General features: G+C 35.0%; 1 protein-coding gene across 1 annotated transcript in view; it reads left to right on the top strand.

The window, feature by feature from the left end:
- STYX (serine/threonine/tyrosine interacting protein) overlaps positions 1–14,053 on the top strand; it is a 44,249-nt gene that overhangs the window by 25,049 nt on the left and 5,147 nt on the right. The window contains exons 5-9 of the mRNA XM_044664715.1: positions 3,351–3,411; positions 7,107–7,143; positions 7,703–7,742; positions 7,822–7,872; positions 9,501–9,573. Coding sequence (XP_044520650.1) covers positions 3,351–3,411; positions 7,107–7,143; positions 7,703–7,742; positions 7,822–7,872; positions 9,501–9,573 — 262 coding nt within the window. The remainder of the gene's footprint in view (positions 1–3,350; positions 3,412–7,106; positions 7,144–7,702; positions 7,743–7,821; positions 7,873–9,500; positions 9,574–14,053) is intronic.

Here is a 14,053-nt window from a genome sequence, read left to right as displayed (position 1 = left end):
ACAAAGACCTATCACTTCTATTAGATTAAAAAAAAGAACGAAGAAAAAAAGCAAAACTGACCAGTACATTGACTGTGTCTGATATTCCTCTAAAATAAGAGGAGGGAGGCTTGGCAAATTATCTTTATCTTACATAGGTTTCATTTCATGGTGAATTATTCTTACTAATTTTATCTATATTTCTCTTGGCCATGATAAACTTCCCACTCAAAATATAGTGCAAAAATTCTTCAGTCACCATGTGAGACCTTTGCATGTGAGATTCCAAAATGACCTTTTCCTTGTGTCTGTCTTTCCTATCTCTAAAGGAGTACTTTTCATTCTCAGCATTATTACCCTTTTCTGCCCTGTAGGTTCTTGGTTCTCAAATTTATTTTGCTTACAGAAATGAAATCAAGGTATGCCAGACTTTTAAGATGACAATGAAAAAGGGTTCCAGAGTAGTGGAGCAGCTAGACTCATTACCTGGGTCTTGAGATACCTCTTCCTTTCTCACTTCTATCCTTTTACTTTTTTCTTTATTTCCTAGAACATGTGGATAGGAAACCATGTTGGAAAGAACAAGTAGCAAAAAATAAGGGCACACTTAGTGAAACTAGAGGGTACAACCTTTGTGAACCACTGTTCTTAGACTATCTTAGGAGAGGAGTAAAAGTTCTAAAAAGGGGTTTGGAAGCTGCTAAAAAGTTTGTGTGCCCTGGAAGGCAGATATTATATTGACAAAACAACCAACAACTAAAAGATAAGAAGGACTTATTTCTAGGATGCCTATTCTTTTGGCTCTAGGATAATCTAGTAATTTCTTTTTACTCTGGAGAGTATATGAATAGTTTAAAATGTGTTTTAAACATTTACAAATCTAGAGATTTCTGGCCTCAGCATTTTTCTGTAATGACTACTTGCAACATAACATATTTTTCCAAAAATATTCTTGTTCATGTCATGGAAAAGCTAGTTAACTTCCCTTTTTTGTGTTAAAAAGTCAAGCAAACAGTCTAATTTGCATATCATTTTAGTATTTTAGGAGTAGTTTAGTAATTCAGAAGATTTGGAGATGAAAATCCAATATGAAAGGTATATGGTCAAGAAATAGTCTTTATCTTTTAAAAAATGTATTTTCAATGAACAAATCTTCATTTCTCCTTGCAAGCTCTTTCCTTCGATTAATTTTTTTTTTCAAACTCTTACCTTCTGTCTTGGAGTTAATGCTGTGTGTATTGGCTCGAAGGCAGAAGAATGGTAAGGGTTAGGCAATGGGGGTTAAGTGACTTGCCCGGGGTCACACAGCTGGGAAGTGTCTGAGGCCAGATTTGAACCTAGGACCACCCATCTTTAGGCCTGGCTCTCAATCCACTGAGCTACCCAGCTGCCCCCTCGATTAAATTTTAAAATTCAGCCACATCCAGAAAAACTTAAGTCTTAGCCTGCAGCCTGAGTTCATCACCTCTATCAGGAGATAGGTAGTAAATTTTATCATGGACCCTCTAGAATTGCAGTTGGTCATTACATTGATCTGATTTTTTATGTTTTTCTAAGTTGCCTGTCTTTACAGTTGTGTAAGTTTTTTTGGTTGTAAACGTTTAACTTTTGGCTTTGGGAGTGTTCTATTTCAAGCTCTTAATAGATCCTTTTTAGTGGTGACTGCTAAATCTTAAATGATTCTAACTGTGGCTCATTGGTGTCTGAATTCTTTCTTTCTGGTATACCTCCAATGTTTTTTCTTTGGCCTAGAAATTATGGACTTGAGTTGTGATATTCCTGAGAGTTTTCATTGTAGGGTTACTTTCAGGAGGCATTAACTGTTGAATTCTTTCTCTTTGCCTTTTGGTTATTAGATATCTGGGCAGTTTTCTTGCCCAATTCCTGAAATAAGCTATTTAGGCTCTTTTTTTTTTTTTTTTTTTTTTTTTTTTGAACCATAGTCTTCACATAGTTCAGTTGACTTTTCATTATTATGTTTCCTAGTCATTCTCTTTTTTTTTCAGGGTTTGCGTATTGAGTGTTCCTTAGTACCATAATAGCTCTTTATGATGGGATTCTTTTTTTTTTAACACATTCTTCCAGTGCTGCTCCCCAAATTCAGGCTTTATGTTGGGGCTTGGCACTGTAAACTTCTAGAAATAATTGTCTGAACCTTGCTTGGTTCTATTTTGTGTTCTCTTAGGTCTTGCTGCTACTTTCTTCAGATATTCTTGGTAAATCTTGAGGACTGCTCAAGTCAACTTTCACTATGCTTAGAGTGATCTGACCCAAGACAAAGGTCAATCACTGCCTTCCTGGTCTAAGTTTAGCAAGCTGACTTGTGTTTGCACCTAGGCAACATCAATGTGGACTTACCCCTGATTGCAACTCCAGTAGACTGCTACTGTCAGTGGCTACAGTCATTGTCAGCTAGCTGGAAGACTAGAGAACTTCAGAGGTACATAACTTCAGGTTAGTCCTTGGTCTGAGATCCCTGCCATGACCATGCAACTGCTTCAGGGTCCAGACTAGACTAGGAACTGGATTTAAAACCTTACTATGCACTAAGGTCTCAATCACGTAGATAATACTTGCTTCTGAACTTTGCTCAACACATAGGTTGATGCCTAAAACTATTCCTTGCCTTAAACTACTCTCATTAGGCACAGGTCCTCTCCTTTATTCAGCTCTGGAGTTAAGCTGCCATTTGGCATTTATTCCTGTGCCCTGAACTAGATCCTTTCCCTCCTTGCTGGATGACTTCTTGCCTTGGTATATAGCCCTAGCTTCTAGTTCAGTTTTTGTGCTAGACGACTATTGGGAGTTCTTCTGTATCCTTCCTTTCTGTATCTCCTGAACCTCCTTCCTCAGTATCCTGAGACCTTTTTATTTTCTTTCAGCCTATGATGATCTGGGCTTGGTGCATATTCTAGCATTTTACAAAATAGTTATAAGACAGAATTGGGCTGTATTGCTTCTTTCCTACTCTTCCATCTTGGTAGATGTCCCATGGACAAACATTATTTAAAAAGTAGTAACAAATATGAAGTTTTAGAGTGTTCCTTTTTAAAAAATCATTAGGCCAGGGTCTGAGACCAAAAAGAAATGTATCTTTTAGTATTTTCTTTTAACTTACTTAAGATATGTAACCTCCATGTGTCGTTTGATTTTTCTTATATAAAATGAGAATGTTTGCTTTGTCATATACCTGAGGATGTTTATAAAGCTATATGGGACGCAATATGAATATTGATCCTATTCCTCTGTTAAATTTTACATTCTTTTTAATCTATTTTGTAGTGAAGCCTTAAGAAATGTTCATTATTGTTTATTGTTTGATCGTATAAAGATAATTAAATTCTAAATACAGCAAATTATTTTACTTGCAGGTATTTAGTACTGGATATTGCAGATAATCCAGTTGAAAATATAATACGTTTTTTCCCCATGGTATGTATCACAATTGACTCTTACTGAAATTTAGTTTTGAATGGAACTCTGCAATTTATCTAAGGAATTACTCTGCCTTTCTAGAAGAATCCAGTGAAAACAACTCACATTTCTGTGGTGTTTTAAGAATTATGGTATCTTTTTTCACAACTATCCTTGAATGTTTAAATTACACTTGTTATTAAAATATATTTGTGCAATTGAATATTTTATAGAAGCCAATTTACATTCATTTATCAAGACTGACTGAGTCAAGAAAACCAAAAGTATACTGTAGTTTCCCCTTTTTGGTATTAATCAGTCAACAACAAGCAATATCAAACTTGTACTCTGTGCCATGTACTGTAGTAGGTACTGAGGCTACAAAGATTAAACAAAATTAAACATTCTTTGCTCTTAAGGATCTTACATTATGTCATTGTATTTATAAACTTACTGTTGTAGATGTTCATTCCTATAATATAGAGACAGCTCCAGTTGAGTTAGTTTAGGGAAATCTTTGATTATGTTGCCAGTTGTTACTTTAATTTGTTAAATCACGTTGATTTGAAAAGTATGATCCTCCTTTATGGGAATTATAACAACCATATGTTAATAATATATGGGCTAATTAGTAGTTCAGTTTGCTTGTTTTCAAAATGGGTTTAAATGAGCAAATCAGAGTTATATGATAGCTTTCTATTGAGGTGCACCCAAAGGATCTTTGCTAGGCATTATACTCTGAACATTTTCATCTATGACTTGATTAAAAGCATAAGTAATATGCTTATCAAAAATGCAGATAAAGAGGACAGCTAGGTGGCTCAGTGGATTGGCCCAGAGACAGGATTTGTCCTAAGTTACTTTGTGACCCTGCACAAATCACTTAACCCTAATTGCCTAACCTTTAGCACTCCTGCTTTGGAACCAGTGCACAGTATTGATTCTAAGACAAAAGGAAAAGGGTTTTTTTAAAGATCCGAATGACACAAAAGCAGGAGTCTCAGTTGATCCCAATAGGTTTGACAATATGTAGTTAAGTATATTAAAGACTCGACTCTACTTCCTTTCCTTACATTCACTTCTTAATTCTCTTCAGTTGGGCTTCCAACCTCATTATTCAAACTGGACAAAATGATCTCTCCAAAGTTTCCAGTGATTTAATTGCTAAACATATTGACCTTTTCTTAATCTTCATACTTCTTGACTTCTGCATCTTTTTATACAAACTTATCTTTTCCACTAGAATGTAAGTTCCTTGAAAACAGACTATTTTTTTCTTTGTATACTTTGTATACTCAGCACTTACACAGCATATGCACCTAGTAAGCTTGTTATTTGATTGGCTTATTGATGGAGTCACAGAACCAACATATGTAAAAGAGTTGAAAGTCTTCAACTTTCCAGCGAAATTAAGTAATGTCTCATGGCTATATTCTGTTAATATTTTTCCAGAAACTGACAACTCTTCCTATAGTTCTGACAGGGCTAGTTAAGTCACTGTTCTTCTGTAAAAACACAAAAGACTTCAGGACACATTTCTGCAGTGTGTATGAGCAGTCATTTTAGATCTCAGCCCCTTAAGGGTATCACTGTGCCTATGCTAAAGGCCTATCAGTGACCTTTTCCTAATGCTGGACAGTTGTGGTATTCATCCTGAAGAAGCATCTGGTAATAATTTTTACATCTTCCTGCCTACCACCTGTTACCTCACTGATTCAATATATGGATTCAGGGTATCAAAAAAAGAGATATGAGGAAATTGGTTCGGGTAGTATTTTGAAATGCTGTAACATTAAAGATGAGTTTTTTATGTTCTATCTATCTAAACATTATAGAGAGGCTGGAAAAAACTGGCTTGGTTTTCAGAAGTATTGTCATTTGGCTTTGTATGGAGGTACTTCCAACCCTGTCAGTAGGGAGGCTAAAGCTAGTAGATCTTTTAGTCTTGCTATGGGCTAAAGCTGATTAGGTATCCAAATTAAGACCAGTACCAGTGAGCCTTTGGTATAGGGGCCCACCAAGCTGTGTAGGAAGGTGTGAACCACCTGAGGTTGGAAACAGAGCAGGTCAAAGCTTCCATGCTGATCAGCAGAGATTAGATGCACGAGTGGCTGCTGAATTTCTAGTCTGGTTGAGATAGGGAGACCCAATCTCAAAAAAATAAGAAGTATTATAATCCAATGATAGTAATGAAATATTCTTAAGTGTTGGAGGAAATACTCCATAGCACTGTAGCCCAGATTCTTAAATTGGTTACATACATGGGAAACAGAAAACTGGATATAATCTTACAAAGAAGTTCTTTTACACTCATTTGTGTTAGTGCTATAGAAATCATACATGCTTCAAATAGCATTCATGAACCCAGACATTAGTAGTGTTGGTGATGTCAACTTCTAGAGACTGAGGAAACCTTTGGAAAGAAGGCTGAAAACTTTGATTCACTCATTTACATCAGATGTTGTTATTCCTACGGAGTGATGCCTCCTTACAGGTTTCACTCTTTATGAAGAAGATACAAATGACCACTAAGCAAATTGTCATCAAGAACCTTGAGAGGACCTCTTCTGGGACTATAGTTTTTCTGCCACATCAGCCCATCCAAAAGCAAATATATTTTGTTTTGTTCTAAACAGTTCTTAGTACAGTGCCTGGCACATAGTAGGTACTTAATAAATATTTGTTAACTGAGCCATAGCATAGTGGATAGAATACTGGCTTTAGAGCCAGGAAGACCTCAATTCATGTTCCATCATTGACATACTGGCTCTGTGCCTCTGGGCAAGTCACTAAACCTCTTCATAAAGTGCTCTCTAGACAACTGCTATAAGTTACAGAAAAGATTCCAGACTATATTGATAGAGGGAATTTCATCATCATATGATAAAGTCCTGTCCTTATGCCATTTAATAAGAGCATAGTGTGCACTTAGATTTGGATTAAAAAAAAAACTAAATAAAATACTTAAAACATACCCATGGTCTCATTTTGATATGTATATCTTACCAAGAATACAGATTGCATACCAGTTGATCTTATGTGATCTTGTTTATATTTTCTTATAAGTGTCTACAGGAGGTCTACCTAACCTACTGAGGGCCTCCTTCACTTTCCCATGATATTGCAAGGAGACCAATTAAGCATAGGAACCCTCATTTGGCTACCCCTTGTTCCTGTCATGTGACCAGCTCACTATTTACACCTGTGCATTTCTTTGATGACTTGTTTTTACTCTGGTTACCCTTCAAAATTCCTTCTTTATAATGTAAAGCACCCTTTTTATTCACCATTAGCTTCTCCATTGCCTTCAAGATGATACTCAACTAAGTACCAGAAAACTTTTATTTTAATCTTCAGCTTTTAGGAAAATTGATATAACTAGAATGATTCATTCCCTAGGAATTCTAGATATATTTGATGTTTTTATACTAAAACTAAATAGAGCCAGTCTCTTGGAGATACTGTCATTCAGTAGTTTTTTGTTTTAGTTTTTTTTTTGTGTGAGGAAAATTTTAACTTCTCAAGTAAACAAAGTTAGCCTTCATCAGTTACTTAAAAATAGTAATTCTTAAATGTTTTAAAATGAAAAATATCCCCAAATTCTGCAACTTTTTCATTTTAAAAATGTATATCTGAACTATTTTCATTTATATGTGATTTATTTTTTGTAGATCTTGTTTTCTTTTTTGCAACTTTTTTTTTTTTATCTTCAGACTAAAGAATTTATTGATGGAAGTTTACAAACAGGAGGTAAATTGTATTTTCTTTTATTAGTTAATCTTAATTATCAGTGGAGAGGATTTTAAACATTTTTTTTAAAATCTTAATTGCTTGGCTACTGATTTAGAATACAAGATATAGCAAGTTTATTTACATTTTTACAAGGATGGGGATTTTTCAGCATAGATGATTATTCTTGTTTGAGCTTTTTATATCTTCATAGAACTTTGTTGATGTGTCCAGCTTAAAAATTTTGATTTGTTATGCCCAAAGACTAGTACATCATCATGTTTTAACTTTGTTATAAACAGAAGCTGCTGATTCGCTTTGGGTAAAGTAAAAGTTCCTCATGGGGGCTCCCTATAACAATAAAATCACAGTTTTGGAATAAAAATCCCCAACTGAAATATGTAAATTAGTGCAAATGTGACGAGTTGAAGAGGCTTTTGAATTCTTAACAAAATCCTTAAAGAAATATGTCTTTTAGAAGCCTTTTTAGAAGAGAGGAACTATTTCTTACTTTGTGTGACTTATCTTTATGAAATTATTAGTATATTTTCTACTAGAATACAAAATTCTTGTTTTTCAGGAAAAGTTCTTGTCCATGGAAATGCAGGAATTTCCAGAAGGTATGAGACTACCCTTTGTATAAAGTCTTTATTCATGAATAATTTTGACTGGTTATTCTAAAAATATTTTTCTTTTCAGTGCTGCCTTAGTTATTGCATACATTATGGAAACATTTGGAGTGAAATACAGGTAAGAAGTACTTCATAGTCTTCCCAATTTAGTCTTTGTAGCAAAAAGGAATTTTGGCATTATTTTTACTGGTAAAAGTGCTATTATATTTGTTTATCACCAACCTACATAGAACTTTGTGGTCACTTTCCTTGACAGGAATAACAATTTGTTAAGAGAACTTTTAATATTGCTAGTTAAATGGATATCAAAAAGAGAAAATAACACGAAAGGCTCTTTATATGCCACACTGGTAGTGAACAGATAAAATTATTTTGGCAAACGAATGTTTTGCATTTGATACATTTTGAAAACTGGTTATATTTTGTCCTATGATATAAGGCTCAAAAAAAGTGTATTCATTTTAAACTCTATTACTTTCCATCTTAGAATCAATACTGTGTATTGTGTATTGATTCTAGGACAGAAGAGTGGTAAGGGCTAGACTGTAAGGGTTAAGTGACTTTTCCAAGGTCATATAGCTAGGAAGTGTCCTGAGGCCTGATTTTAAACCCAGGACCTCTCATCAAAGGCCTAATGCTCTATCTACTAAGCTACCTAGCTGCCCCTTTTCTGTTTTAATTTAAATGTAAGTAGTTAATTTTTCTAACCCAAGATATCTTCCTTTAAAAAAATTTTATTCTGAATTTGACAAGCGCCAAATAAAATGAGCATTTCCATTTCCACTGTAGAATAGAGAGGGGTTCATTTGAATATGAAACTGCAAATTTCTACTATGTAGTACTTGCTTTGCTTTTAATCATATAATAAATTCAACATGTAACTGCTTGTCTATGATTCCTTCTTGACCACTGTTATTTTTTGGAAGCCTCATAACCCTTTCTTCTCTCCTTTACCCTGCCCCATCCAAAAGAAAAAAAAAGGAAAGAAAAAGAACTCCTCTTGTAAAAAATGTGTATGGTCAAACAAAATGAATTTCCATATTGACTATATCTCAAAACATAAGGTTTATTTTTACCAAGATAATTTTTCAGAGATTCCCATCTAGATAGAAAAATTATATGGCTATAAAAAATATAAATGAAAATTATCTTAGAGATAATCTTTAGTGTGAAAAGTAACCTTTGGGTCTATTTTATATAATAATCATACTAATTTTCATTTTTAAAAAATCCTTACCCTTCATCTTGGAATCAATATTGTGTATTGGTTCCAAGGCAGAAGAGTGGTAAGGGCTAGGCAATGGGGGTTAAGTGACTTGCCCAGGGTCACACAGCTAGGAAGCGTCTGGGGTTGGATTTGAACCCAGGACCTCCCATCTCTGGGCCTGACTCTCAATCCATTGAGCCACCTAGTTGTCCCCACTAATTTGCATTTTAATGGCAATTTGAAGTTTTATAAGGCAGTTTTTTCCTAAAGTCCTATGAAATAGGTAGTGTAAGTTTTTTTTTATTAACTTTGTTTTACAGATAAGAGAAATAAGGCTGAGAGGTTGAATAAGTGATGTACTTATTGTTTACATAGCTACTAATTGTTGCAGTAGAATTTGAACTCAGGTCATGCTTGATACCATGTCCATTTGATTTCTCTACTTGATCACTCCACCTTTCAGCAGAGAATTATAAATTCATGATACTTATGGTACAACTTTTTTAGTTGTTTTTTTTTTTTTTTTTTTAAATTTTAAGGGAGGCATTTACATATGTTCAAGAAAGAAGGTTCTGCATTAATCCTAATGCTGGATTTGTCCATCAGCTTCAGGTAACTCCTGTCACTCTTATTCTTCACTTAGGCAGTTGCTTCATTAGATAAGATTGCCAATGCGGTGGTAGTTTTATTTCTGAGTGTTTTATTTTATTCTAAGATCTTTAAGTTATTATACTATCTCACTAATTTACTATACTAAGTTACTATAATATCTCTCCTACCCTACTACAGATAGATGTGGACTAGATAGTAATGTAGTTAAATATTCAGAACAAGTTGAATGGTCGGAATCAAAGAATAATTGTAGATGTAAGCCCTTTGCAAACAGATTGATTCCTTTTATGTACTTCTGTGCACATTGTCTAGCACAGATAAAAAGCTACTAGAGTCATGAACTATATTATGAGAACCATAACTTCAAGGAAATATGTAATTGATAGTCTTTCTTTACTTTTTCCTCACTAGACTGTGTTTAGAGTATAGTGTTCCAGTTTTAGGGGCCATAGTTAAAGGATATTGATGATCTGGAAAATGTCCAGAGGAGAGCAACCAGGATAGTCAAGGCTGTGAGACCATGACAAATTGGGGGGTGGGGGGCAATTAAAGAAACTGGGAATGTTTAGCCTGCAGTAGAGAAGACTCAGAGAAACATTATGTAGGAGTTAGTTTTGTTCTGCTTGGCTCAAGAGATAGAGAAGTCAGTTTATACCTGATGCCAGGAAAATTTTCTAAGTTAGAGACATTCAGAAGTGAAATGGAATTCTTTAAGGGGTGATGAATTTCCCTTCTTTGGAGGTCTTCTAGCAGAGGCTAGATAACTAGTTAGTTATATATATAACTAGATAACTAGTTAGTTATAATGGGAATTCTGATGGGGTATGGGTTGGATTGATGGTTGCTGAGACCCTTTCTAAATCTTAAATTCTGTGTGACTTAGTCCTAATTTTTTATTATGGTACCAATGAACAATCTTTGTTTGAAACCTTGTTTGACCAAAACTGAACAATAGGACACCAAGCTTGTCCTTGAAAAAAAAAAGAGTTAAGAAAGTCACCTCCACTCCCTTCTTTGCTGAGGCAGGAGACTGGGTGCATAACATTAGTTTGTGTGTTGTTTAATTTTGCTTAATTACTCCCCACTCTTCTTTTTCATTCATTGTTACAAGGTATAGAGGGAGGGATATATTTGGAAATAAAGAATGATGTATTATAGGAACTATAGGGTGATATAAAAACAAAAGGTATCAATAAAAAATTTTTGAAACAGCAAGCCTCATTTAAAGGAACTATAAAAGATGAGAGAAGTAGTTAGAAGTATTTGACATCAAGCTACCCTGAAACTTAGAAACAACCTCAAATAATTGGTAGTCTTTAATAAGAAAAGCAAGATTAGACAAGTTTTTATTTAATTTATAGGATTAGAGAGGCAACATGGTAGAGTGACTTGGAGTCAAGATACATGGCTTCCTATTACATTTAAATAACCATGTGACCATGGGCAAGTTTCTCTGAGACTTTTGTTCCCTTACACATAAAATGGAGATGATATCTGTAGTACCTTACAGGATGCTTTATATCAGTGGTCTCCATAGTTAGGGAAACCAATACCAGTAGGAAGGTGGAAAGAAAGCTTGTCTCTAACACAACACCTTTTGTTGTGCAAGTTTTCCCAACTCTCTCTATTCTGGGGTGTTGATTCAGCCTCTTTGGAAAGATATAACCTAAACTAACCACTGCAGTTATTGAGAAATAACTATTGAGAGAAATTGCTATTGAGAAAATTCATCTCCAAATCACAGATCACCATATAGAAATGGTAGGTACCTAGGGGAAAGCAGTGACATATGAGAACCTTGCCTCTTTTTTTTTCTTTCTTTTTTTTTTTTTTTCCCCATTTTGAGTGTGCCAAAAAGTCACTTAGGATAAGCAGGCATTGATGGAGTCTGATATTAATTGTAGGCGGTCATTGTTATTTTTCTCTCCAATTTGCCCGTCTACTGTACTTCCCTATAACTCTTATGGATACCACCAATCTTCTAGTCACTCAAGTTTTTATAACTGAGTGTTATATTCTATTCTACATAGTAAGTTTCCAAATCTTGGGTTTGCTTTCACATGTCTGTCCCCTTCTTTTACTTATATAACTACCAACTCTCTTCTGGATGCCTCTTAATTCATTCTCTTTCTTGCCTCTTCATTTTATTTTCCATATAGTTTGCCAAGGTTTTTTTCCCTTGGGTACAGGTTTCACCATGTCACTTCCCTACTCAGTGGCTCTCCTTTACCTCTAGGATCAAATATTATTTCATCTTTACCTCATCCTTTTAAGAATTTCTACATTTGTGAAGATTTTATGATGTACATAATTTTTATTATACTAACATATAATTATATAATTATAAATAAGCAAATATACTCAGTGCACATGTGAAAAAATTTTATTGATAGTTATGTGATCAAACAAGGTTTAGAGTCCTATTTGTGTGGTTTTGAAGAGAGACAGTTTCATCTTGTTGCTCTGGTATACTGTGTGTTGATATGATTTACTCTCTCATTGAGTCATTATCTTCTTTGTGGTCCATCATAATTTTCAGGGTTTTGTTTATTGATTTAATTTTTGTATTATTAATTCCTCTTCCATAGTTCTCATTTCTTTTCTACTTTTTCCTTATACTGCTCTCATTTCATTTATAAAAATTTTAACTTAAAATTTTTTTTCTTGCTTCATCTCTTCCTGGAATTCTAGTTGAACTTGTACCCAGACTTTTTGAGGCTTTACTTGTAGATGTTTTGGAGCCATTCTCTTCTGGGTTTTTGCCTTGAGGTTCCCTGTCACCATAATAGATCTTTTTTTGTTTGCTCATTCTTTAGCCTACTTTCTGACTTTGGACTTGATGTTAGGGCTAGGTTCTGTACACTTCTGGAGGAAATGGTTGGGCTGTTCCTGCTGCTATTTTGGGGGTGGGGTAGTTGATTTTCATTTTATTACAGACTCTCAGGGACAACTCAAGCTGGACACCTGTATACTTTCAGTGCTTCCAGAGGGATCTGATCCAGGCCTAAATCTGCTCTATGCCCTCCTGTTTTGAAAGCTCTGTAGGTTGACAAAACTGCAGGTTCTCCCTTGTTCTAATACTTCTGCCCTAGAAGCTTCAGTTTGAGTGTGGAGATGGAACTGTGGCCTCACTCCACTCTTGGGGTTAGAGCCACAGAACTTATATTTACTTTTAAACTTGCTCCTTTTTTCAGTATATGCCAAGTGCCCACAAAACTCCTTGCACTGGAATATCCTCCCTATATGTAGGTCCTCTATTCATTCTGTCCTGCATCTATGTAATGAGTGAGAATTGTCCATTAAACCTGTTTCTGTGCTTTTTACAAGATTAGATCCATGCCGAATCTGGTCCATTCGTCCATGGTCTCTTCTAGCATTGGAATGTTTGTGCAGCCTTTCAGAGCTAGACTCTGCTCCCAATGTTAACTTCTCTTTCTCTCTGCTGACTATTCGGGGGAAATGTAATTTTATTTATTTATTTTTTTGTGGCTTTTCCTTGGTCTGGTGCATTTTCTAGTTCTGTGTCAGGCATTAGAATTCAGCTGTACTTCTTCCTGCCACCTAGAAGTCTTCTTTTCATGTCCTTCTTGATTTTGTCAGGGTGAAGTGGTTTTTTAATACTGCACACCCATTTGGCCACAAAATGATTTCAAATGCCATCTTCTACAATTAACATTGTTTTCATGCCTCACTTCATCACTCCCAATCAGCATCACATTAATTCATTTCTGTGAGCACTAACTATTCTAAATTACCATTCTAGGATGGGAGTAATATGAGAGCCTAATTCCTGGAAAGAGCTCACCTCTTCCACTATCTCTCTCTACTTTTTTTACCTCTCATCAGCCTTTCAAAATATGGTCTTGATGTCATTATTCAATTGAAATTTGTATCTCTAAAATTAACAATTTCTTAATTGCTAAACCTTATCTTTTCTTAGTCCTCATCCTTCTTGACCTCTCTGCTGAATATGATACTATCACCCTTTCTTCCTTTCTGGGTTCTCATGAAACTATTGTTATGCTTCTCATACCTGTCTGACCTCTCATTTTTAGTTTCCTTATCATCATATTATATCTCTTACCCAAACGAGTCTTCCAAAGCTGTGTCTGGGTCCCTTTCTGTATGTTCTTGGTGACCTCATCAGTTCCCATTGGTTTGATTACCATCTCTATGCTATATAGCTAATATTTTTCCTGAGTTGTAGGTCCCACATCACCAACTGCCTAATGAAATAAATCACTTAACCTGTGTAAAATAGAGCTTTGTATCTCCTCTCCCAAATTCTCCCCTTTAAAAAAACTTCCTTGTTTGTAGACACTACCATGTTATTTTAGACTCCCTGCTTTCCTTCTGCCACATAATCACTAGACAAATTTTGTTAATTGTATTATCCTCTCTACTCATCCAACCACAATTTGGATCAGGCCCTCATCACCTTTCACCTGGTATATTGCAATGGCTTCTTAACACGTTTCTT

The sequence above is a fragment of the Gracilinanus agilis genome, chromosome 2 (genome assembly GCF_016433145.1).
Source record: "Gracilinanus agilis isolate LMUSP501 chromosome 2, AgileGrace, whole genome shotgun sequence".
NCBI classification, from domain to species: Eukaryota; Metazoa; Chordata; class Mammalia; order Didelphimorphia; family Didelphidae; genus Gracilinanus; species Gracilinanus agilis.
The sequence above is the reverse complement of the archived record's forward strand: the minus strand, read 5'-3'. Positions and strand labels throughout refer to the sequence as shown.